The sequence below is a fragment of the Manacus candei genome, unplaced genomic scaffold (assembly GCF_025592945.1).
Source record: "Manacus candei isolate 608988 ecotype Guabito, Panama unplaced genomic scaffold, ASM2559294v1 h1tg000017l, whole genome shotgun sequence".
NCBI classification, from domain to species: domain Eukaryota; kingdom Metazoa; phylum Chordata; class Aves; order Passeriformes; family Pipridae; genus Manacus; species Manacus candei.
In genome coordinates, this window is record NW_026138065.1 from 22,780,025 (window position 1) to 22,797,109 (window position 17,085).

Sequence of the window (17,085 nt, forward strand, 5' to 3'; positions counted from 1 at the left end):
AAAACATAAATGAGTGTAAATCTGTGCAAAACTTACAGACAACCTGAACAACAGCAAAGATATATTTGAAGTTAACTACTTACTGCAATCAAATCTATATTCCACACTTGCACGCAGTTGTAGAATTTAATATCTTGCAAAGATACAGGACAAATTATTTCGGTGCAGAATTTACTGGTTTGATTCTCTGTTTGACATTTTACTCTCTATATACCTGGTCTTCTGATCTGACTACAGCTGTGTCTTGTGGTCTTCAAAGGATAGTTAATTGGATTAGGACCAATTCATGTCTCAGTAGAAACAGGCAGCAAAAGTTAACACTTTTGAGTGATTAAAGTAAGTTGATAAGCTGGACGAGTCATGTATCAACTAAAGCCCAGTTAAGTTACAGAGACCTGCTAGAGTTTGCTTCTCCTCCTCTTCCTGCCATACAATGATGGAGCTGAGCCGCCTTGTGCATCAAGGCTACAGATGTTCAGGCAGGTTATAGGGACAACATTGCAAAATCTGTATTTGCAATAATTGTTTCAAATATATTCTGTAGTTTGGAATCTTTTTAGTTTAGTACAGGCAAAAAGGGAGAACAGGGTGTTTACGTACTGAAAGAAAATATTTAAGGAGTTGCTACTCCTCAATTTTTGTAAAGAAAGGCATGTCAACTTTCATTCTCCACTCCCTACAAGCTGAAGCCCACAAACCCATCTCAGAAATGTTTATATATAATATATATATAATTATATACCCACATATATAGGTAGCTACATATATGTAGCACACTACAAGGTGTGCTCATTCCTAATTACTAACACTGTTTTACACTTCAAAAAGTAAAACTGAAGAATGCAGTATCATGAACGTACAGGGATGTCTACTATGTACATAATAGCATGGGCTAGGACGAAGTCAACATTTTGTCTTTTTCATGAATGAACTTGCTATTAAAGGATTTATTTCTTTCATAAACTGTTACCTCTCTAAAGAAAAGCAGAGATGAAGAAATGGTTATCAAACTCTGAATTAGAATGCATTATTTGTCGTTACTGGTACCAGGTATATATACATAGTCTTATATAGACAGCTTGCTTTGATTCCTTTCCAAGCCAATCTGGAGCTATAACATGGGGCTGAACCCAAACTAATTAGCCCTGTTGAGAGCCACAGTATATTAGCTCAAGAATTAATGCAGTTACACAGCTCCTGGTCAGCTAAAAATATGAGAAGAATAAATGTGTGCATGCTTTAAACTCAGGAACAAAGAGTTTGATCTGCATACAAAATATTATATAGACATACATACAATTAAATTGTTTTGTCTGCAGTTACACACCTTTCTGGGGGGAAGTTGTGTGTCTTGAGTACCACTGCTAGGGAACTGACATTCGAGGAAATCACTGGATAATTAAAAATATGTGCTGTTATACCATACTCTACAGCTTTCCTATATATTTTGGAAACAGTTGATTGAGTGTATTTTGCCATGTAAACTTACACAAATATGACTATTTCCTATTGCTGCTTGTAGAAATACATTGCATTTAAACAAATATTACAGTCCACTGAAGAACTAAACAGTTAGTTAGTACCTTAGAAGTTTAAATTCATATTAAATAATGTAATTATTGACTGTCTTTCTCTGAAAGTACAATATTATGTATCCCACCAATGCCAACCAAATAATGTCTGGAGAAATAGAGCATGAGCTCTAGAACTTCAGGGTTATTAAATATTAAGCTTTTAATCAACATGCTATATGGCAGTAGTATCAATAACTAGTCAAATAACATGAGTTTCTTGTGTTTAAAGGAAGCTTTTCCTGCATGATTCCTTTAATTTTAAAAACAAGCAAACAAAAAACCTTCTTACCACATGATAAGTTATGTTTTCTGTTCCACTTTATGTTTGCTTATTGCAAGAGATTCCAGTGTAAAACACAGCAAGAGATAAATCTGTTGGACTTCCAAACTAAATTCCATTTTGAAATAAGATCTCTATATTTCAGATTTTGAAATTGTTATATAATGCAATTTTTTCCTTATCTGCTTTTTACCCTAGCAGTCTGATAAATTTTGACATCATGATGAACATGATAAAAATTACAGTACATATTTAACAATTCTTTGCCTTTGTTATAAATATTTCTTATAATTTCTTATTGATAACGCTATTTTAAGTTGTTTTTATCTGTTTTATCATGAACTGCATTGTGATTTCTTATTGAGACATGAAATTTATAATAATTAGGTTCTTCTTATTTGTCCAGAATCACAGTATGCTATTTCCACTCAGTAGTAACAATCCTTTTTTTTTCAAGAGGTCATTAGTAGGTGAACTACTTATTAAATGTGGTTTTCATTATAAACATGTTTACCTATGCAGATTATCCTTCTATGTCCCTGTAGTTCCCCTTTCTGTATGAGCAACATTCACTATAATTGAACAGTTTCTTACTTCTACTCTTTGTCATATTTTCCAAACTGACATTTTTAGTAAGGACCATCTCTGCAACGTGCTGACAAATGACCTTTGAAGTCAATGACAGACAGAGGCTCTGAACACATTGGTGGCACTTTGTAGAAATGGGTACGAAGAGCCCACTTTTGTTGAAATAGGTGGCTGCATGATTCCTGAGGTCATTGGTATTTCCAGCTTTTCAAGAACTTTTGCAGTTGGTCTTTGTCTTACAATAATGATTAGAATTAGGCATATAACAACCTAAATCCAAAGATCCAGTATCGAGCAAGAATGCAGACCTTTATTGTTTTAAGTATGTGCTGACAGAGCAAGCAGCAATGCTGAGGTGATTCTGTGAGTGGGAGCTGCGTGTCAGCTCTGCTAGACCTACTGCTGCTACCCAGGCAGAGCATCTGCAAGTCCATGGTGTGATGGGGAGCAGAAGCCAATGGTAACCAAAATAGAGAGCAGAAATGGTGGAGGGAGAAATATCGTGCATGTTTCGTTAAGATATTGAGATCAGGAGAACGGTCTTATGGAAAGTCTTCAAAATGCCCCAGCTGGAAAAGCCTTTTGCTATTACAGTTTCTCCTGTCACTGAGAAAAGGATTGGAGAATCAGCAGAGCAACAGATCTTTTTCCTCTATGGTTGTTTCCTGTATAGCAAACAGTACTGGGTGAGGTAAAAGAGAATTTTAATTATCTTTTCTCCAATTTTCTACTGTTTATAAACAGATAAACCACAATTACCTTTTGTCAGAGAAAGTAAATGTACAGTTAGTCCAGGAAACCAAAGTTCTTTTGATCTGCAAAAGCTTGAGAGCTTTGTCTCACAATTACAAAACATATTTTTACATTGTTGATAATGAGATGTTATACATGCATCACTTTAAGCTTATCATTGCTGAGGCTGTTGGACTGAATCATGGCCTCATTTCTAAACCTGGAACTCCTACTCTGTGATAAATCATGCCGAGAGTAGATGAGCTAATACTGGTCCTCTGTTTTCTGGGAGCTTCTGTTCTATCAGAATTTTTTACCTATTGAGACCTTAGAAAAATTAATCATGCCTGTTGTGTATGTATGCCTACTCTTGAGTTTTGTATAGCCTCTTCTTTCTGTTGGACCCTGATTAATTAGAAGACCTGACTGAGTCAGATTTCTGACTCCCCTGACCCAGCATCCTATCTTTGACAGTGGCCAATAGCATGTGCCTAGGAATGAGGCAATGTAATTACTGCCAAGAATATTGTCTCATTTTCCAGCAAACAGTAGTTGAAGGACTTGTAGCCCTGAATTAGGGCTTTTGAGTATAAAGGAAGCAAAAACATGTCCCACTTTTTCATCTTTTGTTTCTAAGATGAATTAATTTCATTTTGATTTTCTGTAGTTATTTTAAAACTCAAAATATCACTTGTATCAGTTGTATCTGTACTTATTTCATATTTGTCAGTGCCTAGAGTAAACTATTTTAAATTCAAATTCTATTCAATGCTAAGGTATTCTTTTATTAAATTTTTCCTGTCAACAGAGGTGGCAATTCATAGACATTACACTGGTAGCCCTTGTCCCCTTTTCACATTACTGGAAATCAGGAGTTAATTCTGTTGAAGTTACTGCACTTAGATCAGGTTTAAATGTTTTAAGTGAGAAAGAAAAAAGGCCACAAAATCCGTCCTGGAGCAGGCTAATGAATATTCAGAAGACACAACTGATTAATATGCTTCTAACCTAATGTGCTGTCCTGTAAGAACTTGAAAAACAATTGGTCCAAAATGACACTGTCTGACATCCACTCTGTCTCTGGACAACTGGCAGTTTTATTCTTATAAAGGTGAGGACTCAGTGGATAAAGCCCTGGCCTTTGATCTTCAGATCCACAGTTTAAGAGACAAGGCAGCAAGTTTGGTCATTTGAGCTTAGTCCCAAGTGAACAGTCCACATCACAGAATGATTATACATAATTTGTTACTATTGGCAGAGTCTGTTCAGGAAAGGCCAAGGACTGAGCTAGCATGAAGAATGAATTAGCTCTTACCTTTTACATTTTATTTCCTCCCTCTTTACTGTTGTAATTTTATCATCCTGTCTCTAAAACATTCAAGGGATGAAATTATCATTCATTATAAGTACTAATACTTCCTGAAGATGAACTAAAATAGTTAATTTTTTTTTTAATCTAGGTGCCCCAATCAATGAACAACCCCACCTCTCCATGGGTGTTTAATATCCACTCATCACTTCTCTGTCAAGAAGTCAGATGTTTCTGAGTACTTTCCAAAGCTTGTACAACAAAAAATCCCATTTAAATTAAAGAGGAGAGAGTGAGATTTCCTAGTTCTCTGGCAGGCTTGCAGTTACATTTAAATAGCATTAGTATGGGAAGCACTTCATGCTGCAGTGTTCTGTTTTTATAAAATATTAATTCCAAAGTTTTTACAATTTCCCTCAGATCCTTCTTACAGTACCTGTGACAGGTATGTTTGGTCAGCAGGCTTTCTTTGTGTATTCACGTCCACATCAGAAACCAGATGTGTCAGTCTATTCACAGGTATTCACTGTAGGAAAATCATTCAAATCTTGTGCCTCGTTGGGCACTATACACACAATCTCAGTTCACTTGGAAGGGATCTCAGTTCATGTTGCTTAATGTTTCTGTCAAAAAGAAGGACAAAGTAAGATAAACTTAGAAAAGAAGCCAGTAGCTGAGCTGTTTGTGATGGTACCTGAACAAAGAAAAATGTTTATGTCTAGAAGATTAGTTCTGCCAGGTCTAAATTCCAAAAATGACCTTTAAGTGATTTACACACACAATCAAAAATCTCTAGTTTTCTTAGAATCTGAGTCCAGCCCTTGCCCTTTGGGATCACTCATCCTGGGCACACTCAGACCTGTAATTCTGCTACTCAACACAGTTTCATGGTGATGTAAAAAAAAAAGAGGACAAGTGCTGGAAGCCAAAATATACCTCTGGAATCTATCTGGTGCACCATCTGCCAATATAGTTTAGTGACAAAGTTTATAACTTCCATAGATTTCCAGTTTTGCTCATATTCCTTTCAATCAGCCTTTCTTTATCTCTAAGAAATGGTGGTTACCTCCCTAGAGAGGACAAGTACAGTAAAACCCAAAACTAAGATGATAAGCGTGGTGATCTTCATGCCCAGAAGAAGGTTGCTGTATAGGTAAGGAGGCAATGGGAGGAGGATGGGGAAGTGCTATCTGCTGACACCATAACCTACCTCCCATGAGAAATCAATGGCTGTGCACCATTTCAGATGTATTTCTTCCCAGTGTCAGTGTACAGAACTTCCTTCCCATTCACTGTTCTCCTAAATCTCAGCATAGCACAAGTGGTAAGTGAAAGTGTTTCCAACAGAAATCAATAATTTCTCCCTTTGTCACACTTCACAGAAAACAAGATATTCACTTCCTATTTTTTAAAGATAGGGAGTGAATGAACTTTTAAGCTTTATCTGTGACAGTATTGCAAACTCTATTTTTCCTAAAAGCTGCTTGTTATAGAAGCATTTCAGTTTGTTTGATAACTGGTTAACTGTGCAAAGAAATGAGAGTTTACACTGAAAATTCATCTGCCATTAGAAAGAGCTTAATACACAATAGAACATAAAGTTTGAGTGCTGTTTTTTGATTGATCCTTTGCAAGCTCAGTTTTAAAGGCATATTCATGTAGACACGGCAATATTTCTCAGAGCTTCTTCTAAATAGCTTGTTACTAACCATGTCACTCACACTAAGCATGTTATTATAGCATAGTGGCATCTCTGTATCTACCATGTATTATAACATTGAGCATCTCTGCATCTAGCATTAGTAATTTAAAAATCCACTAGGTAGGAGATCCCTGCACTTAAACTGTCTTTTTCAGCATCTGAATTGCATAATCCCTATTTGTGTGGATTTTTTCTAGGCAACAAACTTCTTGCTCAATTCCTGTGGGTAGGATTAATGGCAGAGTTTAAAGGACAAGCTGTGTGATCTATCAAAAAGTGTACATGCTGAGATCTTAGGAAAACATGACCACATTTTGTGTATCACTGTCAATTGGGGTGGCGAAAGGGTTAGATTGCTGCAGGGTCAGAAAACTGGTAAAAGTGAGTTGTATATTGAATACTGGCTTTGTGAGTGATATGATAAAAATATTTAAGAAAGAATCTGTATTGCAAGGAAATGACAATGAGGTACAATAGCAGCTAAATAGTTCACAGAGCCACATTCACAGACAGTGGAACTCCACTGACATTCTTGAAATTGTTACTGGTATAAATTTGATTGATGCATAGTAGTCCACCTGGTATTTATACAAGTTTGATGTGGGGCATGGTTGGTCCTGCTCAGGTAATTTTTGAAACTATTGTATCAGGAGAAATGCATGCTAAGTAAGAGATAAGTGCATAAGAAGAGGGAGGTTAGGAATGGCATGGGCGAAGTCATGAAGATAAAATACCATACATGTCTCAACAGCAAACCTTCCTGTTGATTAAGAAGTGGCACTGATGGTATCCTAGCTTTAATGAGACTTCAAGATGAGTGATGTACACACCAATTCTTTTGTTTTTCAGCTCTTAGGCTGCTGAACAGTATAATGGTAAAGTTCTTTCATTAACTTGCACAGTTTATTCAATATTCAGTGCTTTTGTTTAGTATCTAATATATACTGTTAATTTGGGAGTTGTGTCTGTCCTGCAAGGGACATGATGAACACTATATCTCCCTCTATCCATTGTTTGCTTTGCTTTCAGTTTTTCTATTTCAACAATCTTTTAGTAAAATCTTCATCTCTGTGGTTTTTTTTTCTTTTTTATGTCACTCTTTTCTACTAATTTCTGACTACCTTTACTAATCTAACACAGTTCTGTTCTCTCATTATTCTTTCCCATATACAATATGATGACCATTCATTAAACCTTCACCTCATTGTTTATTGGTCTCATTGCAGGCTGTTTTGTTAAACATACTGCCTCATTCTGAGTTTTTAGTCATTGCCTAATCCTATAGGTTTACTAGAACAAGTTGTTTAATAAATCTGTCAGAATATATGTCTGTGAGTGAATATTCACATGTAAGCACAATGAAACGGACATAAGGCATAATGAAAAGCAATGAAATGTTGTGTTGTTTAGTTGCACATATGTATTTTTGAGGAGTGAATGAATTCTCTTTTTAGCAGTTATTTTGTTGACAAAGGAAATTTCCATATGATTTCCATGCCTGTTATGAAGAGCTTCTCCTGTCTTCTGCTATATTGTTGCAGGTAACTTCTGTTGTTACAAGTTCAAAGATATTAAATGGAATAATTATAAAGATTTTTCTCAATTCAGTGAGAAAAGGAGTGCATCTCAAGTAGATTTTTTTTTTGTACAAGGCTAATCTTTTCCATTATGACAATGACAATGAATGGAATTTTAAATATATAAATAATATCACATATTTAAGTGTTTTAAGGCTCTGAAAACTTCTCAAATAAATAATTTTAGCCTCAAAATAGTCCTATGAAGTAAGGAAATACTGTCTGTGTTTTCATATGCAGTTATTGACATGCGGAAGAGTAAAATTACCTTCAGAGATTATTCTTCAGGTTAAGCTCTTTAATTCCCATTTATACCAGGTAGTTATAGAAACAGGTTGGTTTTTCAGAGATTCCTATAATTTATATATGATCCCATACTCACCCCAGCACTTCTTAAAGAAAAAAATTATAGCGGTAATGGAATTTCCCATTCCTGTTTTTTAAAATAAAGCCATTAAGCAAGTTAAATTTTATTTTTCTAGTTGTTTTGAAATCAGAAGTCAAGTGAGGAGACAGTAAGAGAGCCTTGAATGCACTGTTTCTTTTTTTGTCTTCATCATAAGAGTATTGTTTCCCATGCCTTCACTCACTCATTCAAGTTATTATCCCTGATCTAGTCAAGTCATCAAGAGCCCGCATAAGAATTAGATTTGACGGAGTAAGCCTCTGTCAGAGAGAGAATCAATGCAAGGTGGACACAATTTTGGGATGCCTCTGCATTTGCTGGGCTGATGTGTTTTGGATATTGTGCCACAATGATTCATGCATTAAACTAAGATTATGTTTCTCTTTTGTCTTGTTGCCTAAATACCCAAGCAATTGGTACCTATTCGGAGACTCAATTACAGTTCTGTTTCCTGCAATTGAACTTAGTGCCTGTGCAGGTTTAGAGGTTGGTTTTATGGTCTGTGGCCAGGATACTGGACTGGAATGTTTTCCTAACACCTCATTGTATAGGCCATAAAGTTGCAGCCTGGTTTACTTATAAAAGTGCATTTAAAATGTGATTGCACTATTATTTTGATATCAAGCAAACATTTCACAGATGAAAAGGACTGAACCAAGCTTTACAGTCTGAAGGCAGAATAATAATAATTAATGCTTCTATTACTCTGTTTAAACAGAATATATATTAAGCAGAAGACAGGTAATTAATCCCACTTGAAAGAATATACACTACTCATCACTCATTTATGAATTCTTCAGTCCCTCCATTAAAGCAGTGTCTCAAAGAAAGGTAAAATACCTTAGGTGCAATAACAGGCTAGCTCCTCTAGTTCTTATTTAGCTGAAATTCCAGAGAATATATTTTTTTAAGGATTACAGGATCAGGCCAAAGGAGTAGCATTAGCTCAGTGAGAATTGAACCTACATTTTTGAAGCTGGGTGACATTTTTCCTATTGTGGGTTGTTCCTAGTAGAATACATTCTAATGTGGCTTAAATATTTTGATGTTTCAAAATTCAGTTCATGGTCATAGTTTTATTATACTTGTTGCTAGAACAGTATTTACAGATTTTTTTTTGTTGATACTCTTTCCCCAGTAAATCCCATATTAAATATTATCCTTTTATTTTCACTAAATATGGAATATTCTGACAGCCTGTAAAAACCTAGCTATTTAGAAATTTAAAATTCCTTTTCTTTTGTAGACATGATTGCGGCATTATATAAACACTTATTTCCTTGTGAATCATTAATGTTTTAAGGTATTTCTTTTACCTCCTAGAGAAACTATATCTGGGGATTAACAAGATTGTTCACTGGAATTCATGTGGAAGCATAACTGCAGTAGCTGAGAAATGATCATGTTTCCTTTTAGTTCTCAGCAAGAGTAATTGAATGTTGAATATCTTACTAAACGCTGGACTGTGACAGTGTGTTAACACTCCGACTATCTCCTAACAGCAGGGCAATTATTTGCTGAGTGGGATTTTTATAAATCCCCTGGCAGTAGTATGTCCTGATAATTATGATGAAGTGCACTGGTCAGTGTTGATTCAGCAATCCCATCTCTAGCAAATATTTCATTCACAGCTCTCCTTCATGCTTTTACTTTTATGGCTTTTAAAGATCTCTTACCTCTCCTCTCGGCTTGCTTAGGTTTTCTTTTTTTACAAATTACAATGGAGCAAAAAAGAATTTTCAAGTCTAGTCCCTATTTTGTTGAAGTCTTTTCCTTCTCATTTAACTCCTCATTAAAAGACCAGAGTGAGAAACTGGGACTTTATTTAGGTTCTTACTGTGACAATCACTTTCACAGGCTTCCTACCTCAAAGCTGTTTTTTTCGAGAGTAAATGACTGTTACATGAAACATTTGTATTCGTGATATATGTTGGTTATTTCCTTCTTTCAGAGTTGATATGAAAAAGTAATTAAAATAGAGCATATCTTTATTATTGTTTAGTTAAATTACAGTAAAATATTTAAACGTATGAGAATACACTTTCTATTGACTTAATGCTTACAATTTATCTTCAGCTCAACTTCATCAATTTTTAATTTTGCATGTGTGTAATTATTTGCAGCATAGTAGCTATGCTGTATCTTAGAACATATTTTTTTTGTGATTTTTTTATGTAGACTTTGAAAGCTCAGTCAAGAAGTAAGAAAGAAGAATAAGAAGTAACTAAGTCATAAATAAAATTGCAGAATCTAAACTATTCAGGTTTTATCATACCATTTGGGGTCACCTACCTTTTCTGAGAAACTGTCCAGGGTAAACAACACATCCTTGTCTTTCCCTTTCTGCCTGCACCTTTTTTCCTTTCTTCCTTCGTTCTTTCTATTTCTTTTGCTGCTGCCTAACTTTATAGTTTAGCTTTCAAGGCAACTCCATAATAATTTCTTTCTTGTATTCTGGAAAATAAAATTAATTTAGACAGAAAGACAGTTAAGTCTTTCTCTCTGTATTGAAATGATAAACATGAAAAGACAAAAGTGGATATTCTGTACCATGGAGTAAATACAGGATTAGAACTGGAAGCAATGCAGACTATAAAAAACGCTCAAATATTTTCTTTGCTAATGTTCATTAAAATAATATTTGTTTTCTTATGATTTTTTTCTTTCTTTATGTGTGACCATTGATTATAAAGATAAGAAAATGATTGGGAGGAAACTAAATGATAGAGTGTTAGAAATGCAAAATGATTCAAAATATTAATGTAATGCTAAGGATGACTGGGTAACAAATGGTACATTTGCCAGTATGCTTGACCTGACACAATTAATATTCCAGGTCATGCTTGGGTTTCCATGATGGAAGGTCTGAGGCAGAGAATTCTAGGGGAAAATATATCCATTGTATAACTCATTTCTCTCTCTCTCTTTTTTTTTTTTTTTTTTATATTTTCCCTGACGAGTCAGAAACATAGTCTTAAAAAAAAATATATCTGTGCTTTCACACCTCATTTGCCATATTCACCACTGGGCCACCATTCACCAGAAGGGCCTGATGCAAGGAGGTCAGTAAGAAGCTATTAGCAGAGTCCCCTCCTGAGATTTCTTTGGTCTCATTGAGGTGGAAGTTAGCATGACAGTATTGCAAATAACTCACTTGTAAGTTTTTTAACAGTTAGCACAGATTTCCCCATAGTGTTTGTCACTTTAGAAAATTATTCCTGGAAATGAAATCCCAAAAGCTGGCTTTGACAGAGTCCTGAGTGTTGAAGAGCATGGTACAGAAAAATGTCATTCTCCCTGAGACAAGAGGTACTTTTTGTAATCTGTGATAATATTTTGGAGGGTTACATATTTTCTTATGAACTAAAGGTGGGAAAAATATTGAAATCATAGTTTGAGGTAATATCTCAAGACAGATACTTTTCTACCATTGAAAAAGCAGTATTAAGTGCAATGGTTTTGTAGTTGAGAGAATATTGTATTAAAGTAGGGAAAAAATTAAGTAATGCTTTTCATACATTGCACTTGTCTCAAGAAGATATGCAAATGTATTAAGTACCAAAGGCTTTGATCCTCCAGATTCTTAGATTTCTGCAGACTGCCAGCTCCCTGCAGAGGATAGAGTAAATAGGACATTCATCACCACACTGCACATGTGCAAGAAATTCCAAAATTAAGATTAAGATTTGCAGAGATATTTTAGTGGAAGCAATTTTTCCAGAGGTTAACATGAACTGGAAAGTAGAATCCAACTCCTCCTCTTGTCTCTCCTACCAAACTTTGCGAATTTTATATTTAGGCCTACCCTTACCACAAACCTTGGGGAATTTAGAGTAAATTAGTATTAATTTTATCTGCCTAGATACTAATTCTGCTGATTGCTCTGCTGTCTTGTTGAATACTTAAACATATAAAATTGAAATGTAAAATAATTAACAAGGATTGCTTGAAAAATTATTGTTTAAAGATGTGCTTCATAATCAATTTTGACCCATATCTTACAGTTGCAACTGTAGAAGAAGCAAGAAAGTTTCCAGCTGACCTCTCAAAACTCCAAATTCATTTTCATAGTTGATATACTATCTGTATGTATTTAATCTGAGAGTAGGTAAAAAAAGAGCAACAAAAGATGACTCTTTGTTAAGACACCTTTTCAGCAATAAGAAGTCAAAAGACACTGAATCAATGGATTTCGACATCTATTATAGCTAATTTGGGTTTCATTAAAAGTGCTAAAAGCCAATCCTATTACTGCATCTTGAGGTATTCAGTAGCACTTCACAGTGTTTGAACCTTTTGTGAACTATAGCTTTTTATTACTACCAAACATTTAATCAGAGGAACACAAAGTAGAATATACACAGGATCTCAATATAGATTGCAAAATGCAGTTTCAGAAAGCCACTATACTCATGAAGACATATACTAGCTCTCAGTGTGACTAAAAGAAGCAACACCATTTCCTGAGGCCCAGACATTGCATCAATTTAAAGTTATTGCATGTAATTCTTCAGAGGAAAAACATTTAAATTATTTAAGATGTTGTATTTTTCCACTTTGGAGAAACAAAACCAAAAATTAAACCTGAGCTATGTAGATTGAAATAATCTAGCATTTTTTTGGTTAAAAAAAATGAAAAGATTTCCTCCCCAATTTGCTCGTCAGCTTAAAAAGGCATGGAAATTTTGGACAGATTCAGCCCTGGTCAGGATTTACTACTGATCAACAAATCCACGCCTGCCAACTCCAGAGAGTCATTACCATGCCATAGTGGTTTGTTACAGATCACCCTGATTCTCAGTTATGCACAAGATGTTTTTCTTCTGGATAATGTTTACATTTTCCGTGACATTATCAGAATGTAGGCAGATCCAATGGCCATGGTGGGACTAATGAGTGAAGGGATATAATGACCATGGCATAAAGATGGTTTGTGTAACTTCAGCACGGAATCTAGTTTGTATGAATCTAATACGTACTCTGTTTGTATGGAGCTTGCATTGACTGTGGCATTTTATATTTGAGAGAACTTGTGTAACACATATATAGTGTAAATGCATTCAATAATTGTAGGAAAGTGCAATAAAGTCAAGACAACATATGGAACTTGTATTTATGTAGCACTTACAGATCACTAAGTATTCACAAGCAAAACCCAGTACTGGGGTGATAAGAAAATTGCAATTTGATTGTGTATGAAAAAATACTAACAGCACTAGGACGATCTGTGACTTTATGGGATGTTTATGAGTAAGAGTCAGACTTGCAGAACCAAAGATTAAGATGCAGCTGGACCTTACAGATCACACAGATGGACCTGTGATTTCACATTCACTCCAGTGATTCTGCTTGCCTGCTGTTTGAAGCATGGATCCCTGCCATTTTCGTCTGGCATCCTGAAGAGCTGAATGAACAACCAGTGGTTGCTTGGCATACATACATATATGTTTCTACCACTTATCTCTATTAATGTCCTCATTCCCATTATACATTTAGACCATTAGTATAATAGTTTATAGGGTTTGCACTAAGAGGGGAACATACAACAGAGGACCAAAATAAATCATCATTAGAGCCAGATCACTCACAGAGTTGAAGAATATAGCCCATAAAACGTTGAATAGCCCAACAGTATTTTGGATAAACTACCATCTCTGAATATTCTAGTGCATTATTTTATATATGCTGTATTTAACTGTTTTGACACAAGAAACTGGAACTTCCCAGTAGGATATATTAATGAAAAATGCATTAGAGCTAATTGGGAAGTGTTCAGTCCTCTCAGCCTCAAGAGATTAATACTTTATGAGGAGGTTAACGCCCTAAATAGTTTTCTCATGGGTCCTCTGTAGCATTCCAAAGGAGCGATACAAGATTTTAAACATTTACTCTTTTCCTTAACTTTTCCTGCATCATGAAACTGATTTCTCTATTTTTATTCAATATTTCTTAGCAATTAGAATTAGGATAAAAGCAAAGGATAATATATTTTAACTGAGAAAATCTACTTTAAAAGTCTTAAGAATACTCTGAGTATACTGTTGTAGAAAATATAATTATCCTTAAAGCAACTCATATCTTTAAATTAATTTTTGCCAGGTGTATTTTAAGCATATGTTATCTGTTTTATAGAAGATTTAGTGACTTTGTGCAATATGGAATAGGAATTCTCATGTTTAACAGTTCATAATTAATTCAGTAAACTCACATATGTCTATTTGGGAATTGTTTATATACAACTGATAAAATGCCTACATTTATAGGAATGATTTGGGAACAGTCTGTCACATAATTTTGATTTGCCAGATATTCACAGATTGTTAATTATGTGTATTACTAGAACAGAATTTGAAATGTGTGCTTTGTATTAGTCATTGTTATATTAGATCACAGTAGTGATTCAATTAATGATGTATCCTGAAAAAAATGAAATATCAAATTCAATGAAGAATGAATCTTTCAATTTAATTCACAATTCAGAAATTCTTGTGCTAAATTTTGGGGTTTTACAAGTTTTATGCTATTAAAACTAAACACATTTGAATAGTTATAAGACTTTATTGTGGACATTTTGTTGGGGAAAAAAGTGAATATTGAGTTTTGGTATTCCACAAATTTTCTTCTATTTCTCCTTAACTAATGACTGTTTTGCTTTTAAAAATGCTGCAGCTGGCACTGTCTATTTTTGTTCCTATTGTGCATTAGAATCTAAATAAGTTGAAATCAAAGGTAACCCCATCTTCTGCTCAGATTGCAGGCATCTACAATTCGCCATTCAGAAAATCCCCAGACCCAATGGAACTGCTGCTACGGAATTCAAAGCCACTGAGCCACAGAAGGAAGCAAGTGAAGAGTCCCTTTGCCTATGAGCTCTATGACTGGCCAACTTGTAAGAAGCCCCCAGCTTTCGTCACAGCACTGCCTCTGCCACCTATTGGCAGACAGAAACCTCAGGTAACATTTTTCAGTGTCTCTGAGGCAGCTTTTGTTCATATCTTTTATCATAGATTATCTCAAGTTAAATCGTCAGGTCCAAAAATCCCTTTTGTGGATTTGTTGTTTTTTGGGATTTTTTTGTTATATATCTAGTGCTTGCATTTAGGATAAAAAGTCTTTGGACAGAGATTTGACTTAAAGAAATCTAGGTGATATTTAAAAACAGGGAAATGTGATTCCTTAGGTGTTGCTTTTGTCCTTTGGGGAAAAAAGTGTAATTTCTGATATTTCAAAGGTACAACTTCATATAATTGAGTATCAATTTTATGATTCATTAGAGTTAGAAATCATAATTTCCAATTTTAAATCATTAAAAAATAGGAGAAGTGAAAGATAATAGGACAAATTAACCACTTGTAATAAATTTTTCCTCAATTTGCAGTTGTTTCCCATAAGAAGACTAAAAGAGGTGCTCTCAGTTCAAAATAGTTTCTACTCTTTTTGTCCACTGTGTGTGTCAGCTTTAATTACAAAAATTTCTACATTTTGTTCTCCATCACAGCCAAGTTGCCCAGCTTGCATTCTTAACTGTCATGGTCTCAATTTTAATTTCTGTTGATGTCAGCATGTGTTGCAGATAGCTTTTTTTCCCTGTTCTATAAAGTAATGGACATCTCTGAGATAATGCATCAAAGTGAACGTCTCACAAGTTGGCAAAACAGCTTTTGTCACCTTATAATCAAAACCTGCTGGGAATGTGCCCAATATACATAGCAGACAAACTTTTGAAACCTTTATGCTCCTCAGGCAAGTAGCAACAAGACAAGAGGACATAGCCTCAAACAGCACCAGGGGAGGTTCAGGTGGGACATCAGGAAGAATTTTTTCACTGAAAGGGTGGTCAGGCATTGGAGTGGGCTGCCCAAGGAGGTGATGGAGTCACCATCCCTGGAAGTGCTCAAGAAATGAGTGGATGTGGCACTTAGTGTTATGGTTAAGTTGCTAAGGTGGTGTTCAGTCAAAGGTTGGACTCAATCATCTTGGAGGTCTTTTCCAACTTTTATGATTCTGTGATTCTAAGAAGTTGCAGGCCTGTGAGAATACCTCTGGAGAAGTAGAGGTGAGCTGCACAGAGTCCACACTGCTTGTAACAGTAAGAATCAACTTCAGAGCAGTTCTCCACCTTTGTCCTTCCCTCCTTATGTTCTCCCTACCTTGACTGCTTGAGCTTCTTCATAGAATGAACTTGTTGACTCATTTCAAAATCGAGACAAAGTGTGAGCCACTAAGCAGTTCGGGTGATCAGGGAGTTTGGAACTGAGATAAATATGACATTATAGCTTTACCTTCTGGGACCAAAGGGGCTGTGACAGTCCTTGAGCAGGACGTGACTGAATGCATTGTCTCTCAGGACAGAGGGAAAGATTTTACTTAGTGGGCACGGTACAGGAATCATGCTTTTAGATAATTAAGTAACTCGAGAGTTTTCCATTGTTAAGGTGCTCTTGCAAAACCACTTTACTGTGTACAAAGTATCTTACAAGCTTCTGTTCGGATTTGGAATATTTTACAGACCTTTCTAAGTTCAGACACACGCACAGCAGTCTTGCACAGATAGCCTTTTAGAACAAACCAGAAGAGTTCTGTTTATTTTCTGCACCTCAAAGAGGGAATTTACTATATAATACTTTAATCCTTTCAGCACCCTGGGATGTACACTGTGGGGTAAATTTTCAAAGCACAGCGCGTGGATTTAGCTGCGCGACTCTTATTGATGTTAATGGGAGTCACACGGCTAAATCCCTGCACAACACTTTGACAATTTAGGGTTGTATGTCTAAGAAAAGGACACTGGTTTGAGCTGATGAAACAGCTGGAAACGAAAACCCATCAGAACACACCATCCTGAAAGTTGTCTGGTGTGACAACAAGAAATTTAATTACTAGATATACTTGTGTCCTAGTTCTCTGTGGTAACACT

The 17,085-nt window shown here is 35.4% G+C and overlaps 1 protein-coding gene across 2 annotated transcripts in view; it reads left to right on the forward strand.

Annotated features, from left to right (window-relative positions):
- SPATA17 (spermatogenesis associated 17) overlaps positions 1 to 17,085 on the forward strand; it is an 88,907-nt gene that overhangs the window by 38,321 nt on the left and 33,501 nt on the right. For both annotated transcript variants that reach the window (XM_051782988.1, XM_051782987.1), the window contains one exon: positions 14,919 to 15,122. In XM_051782988.1, the coding sequence (XP_051638948.1) occupies positions 14,919 to 15,122 (204 nt within the window). The remainder of the gene's footprint in view (positions 1 to 14,918; positions 15,123 to 17,085) is intronic.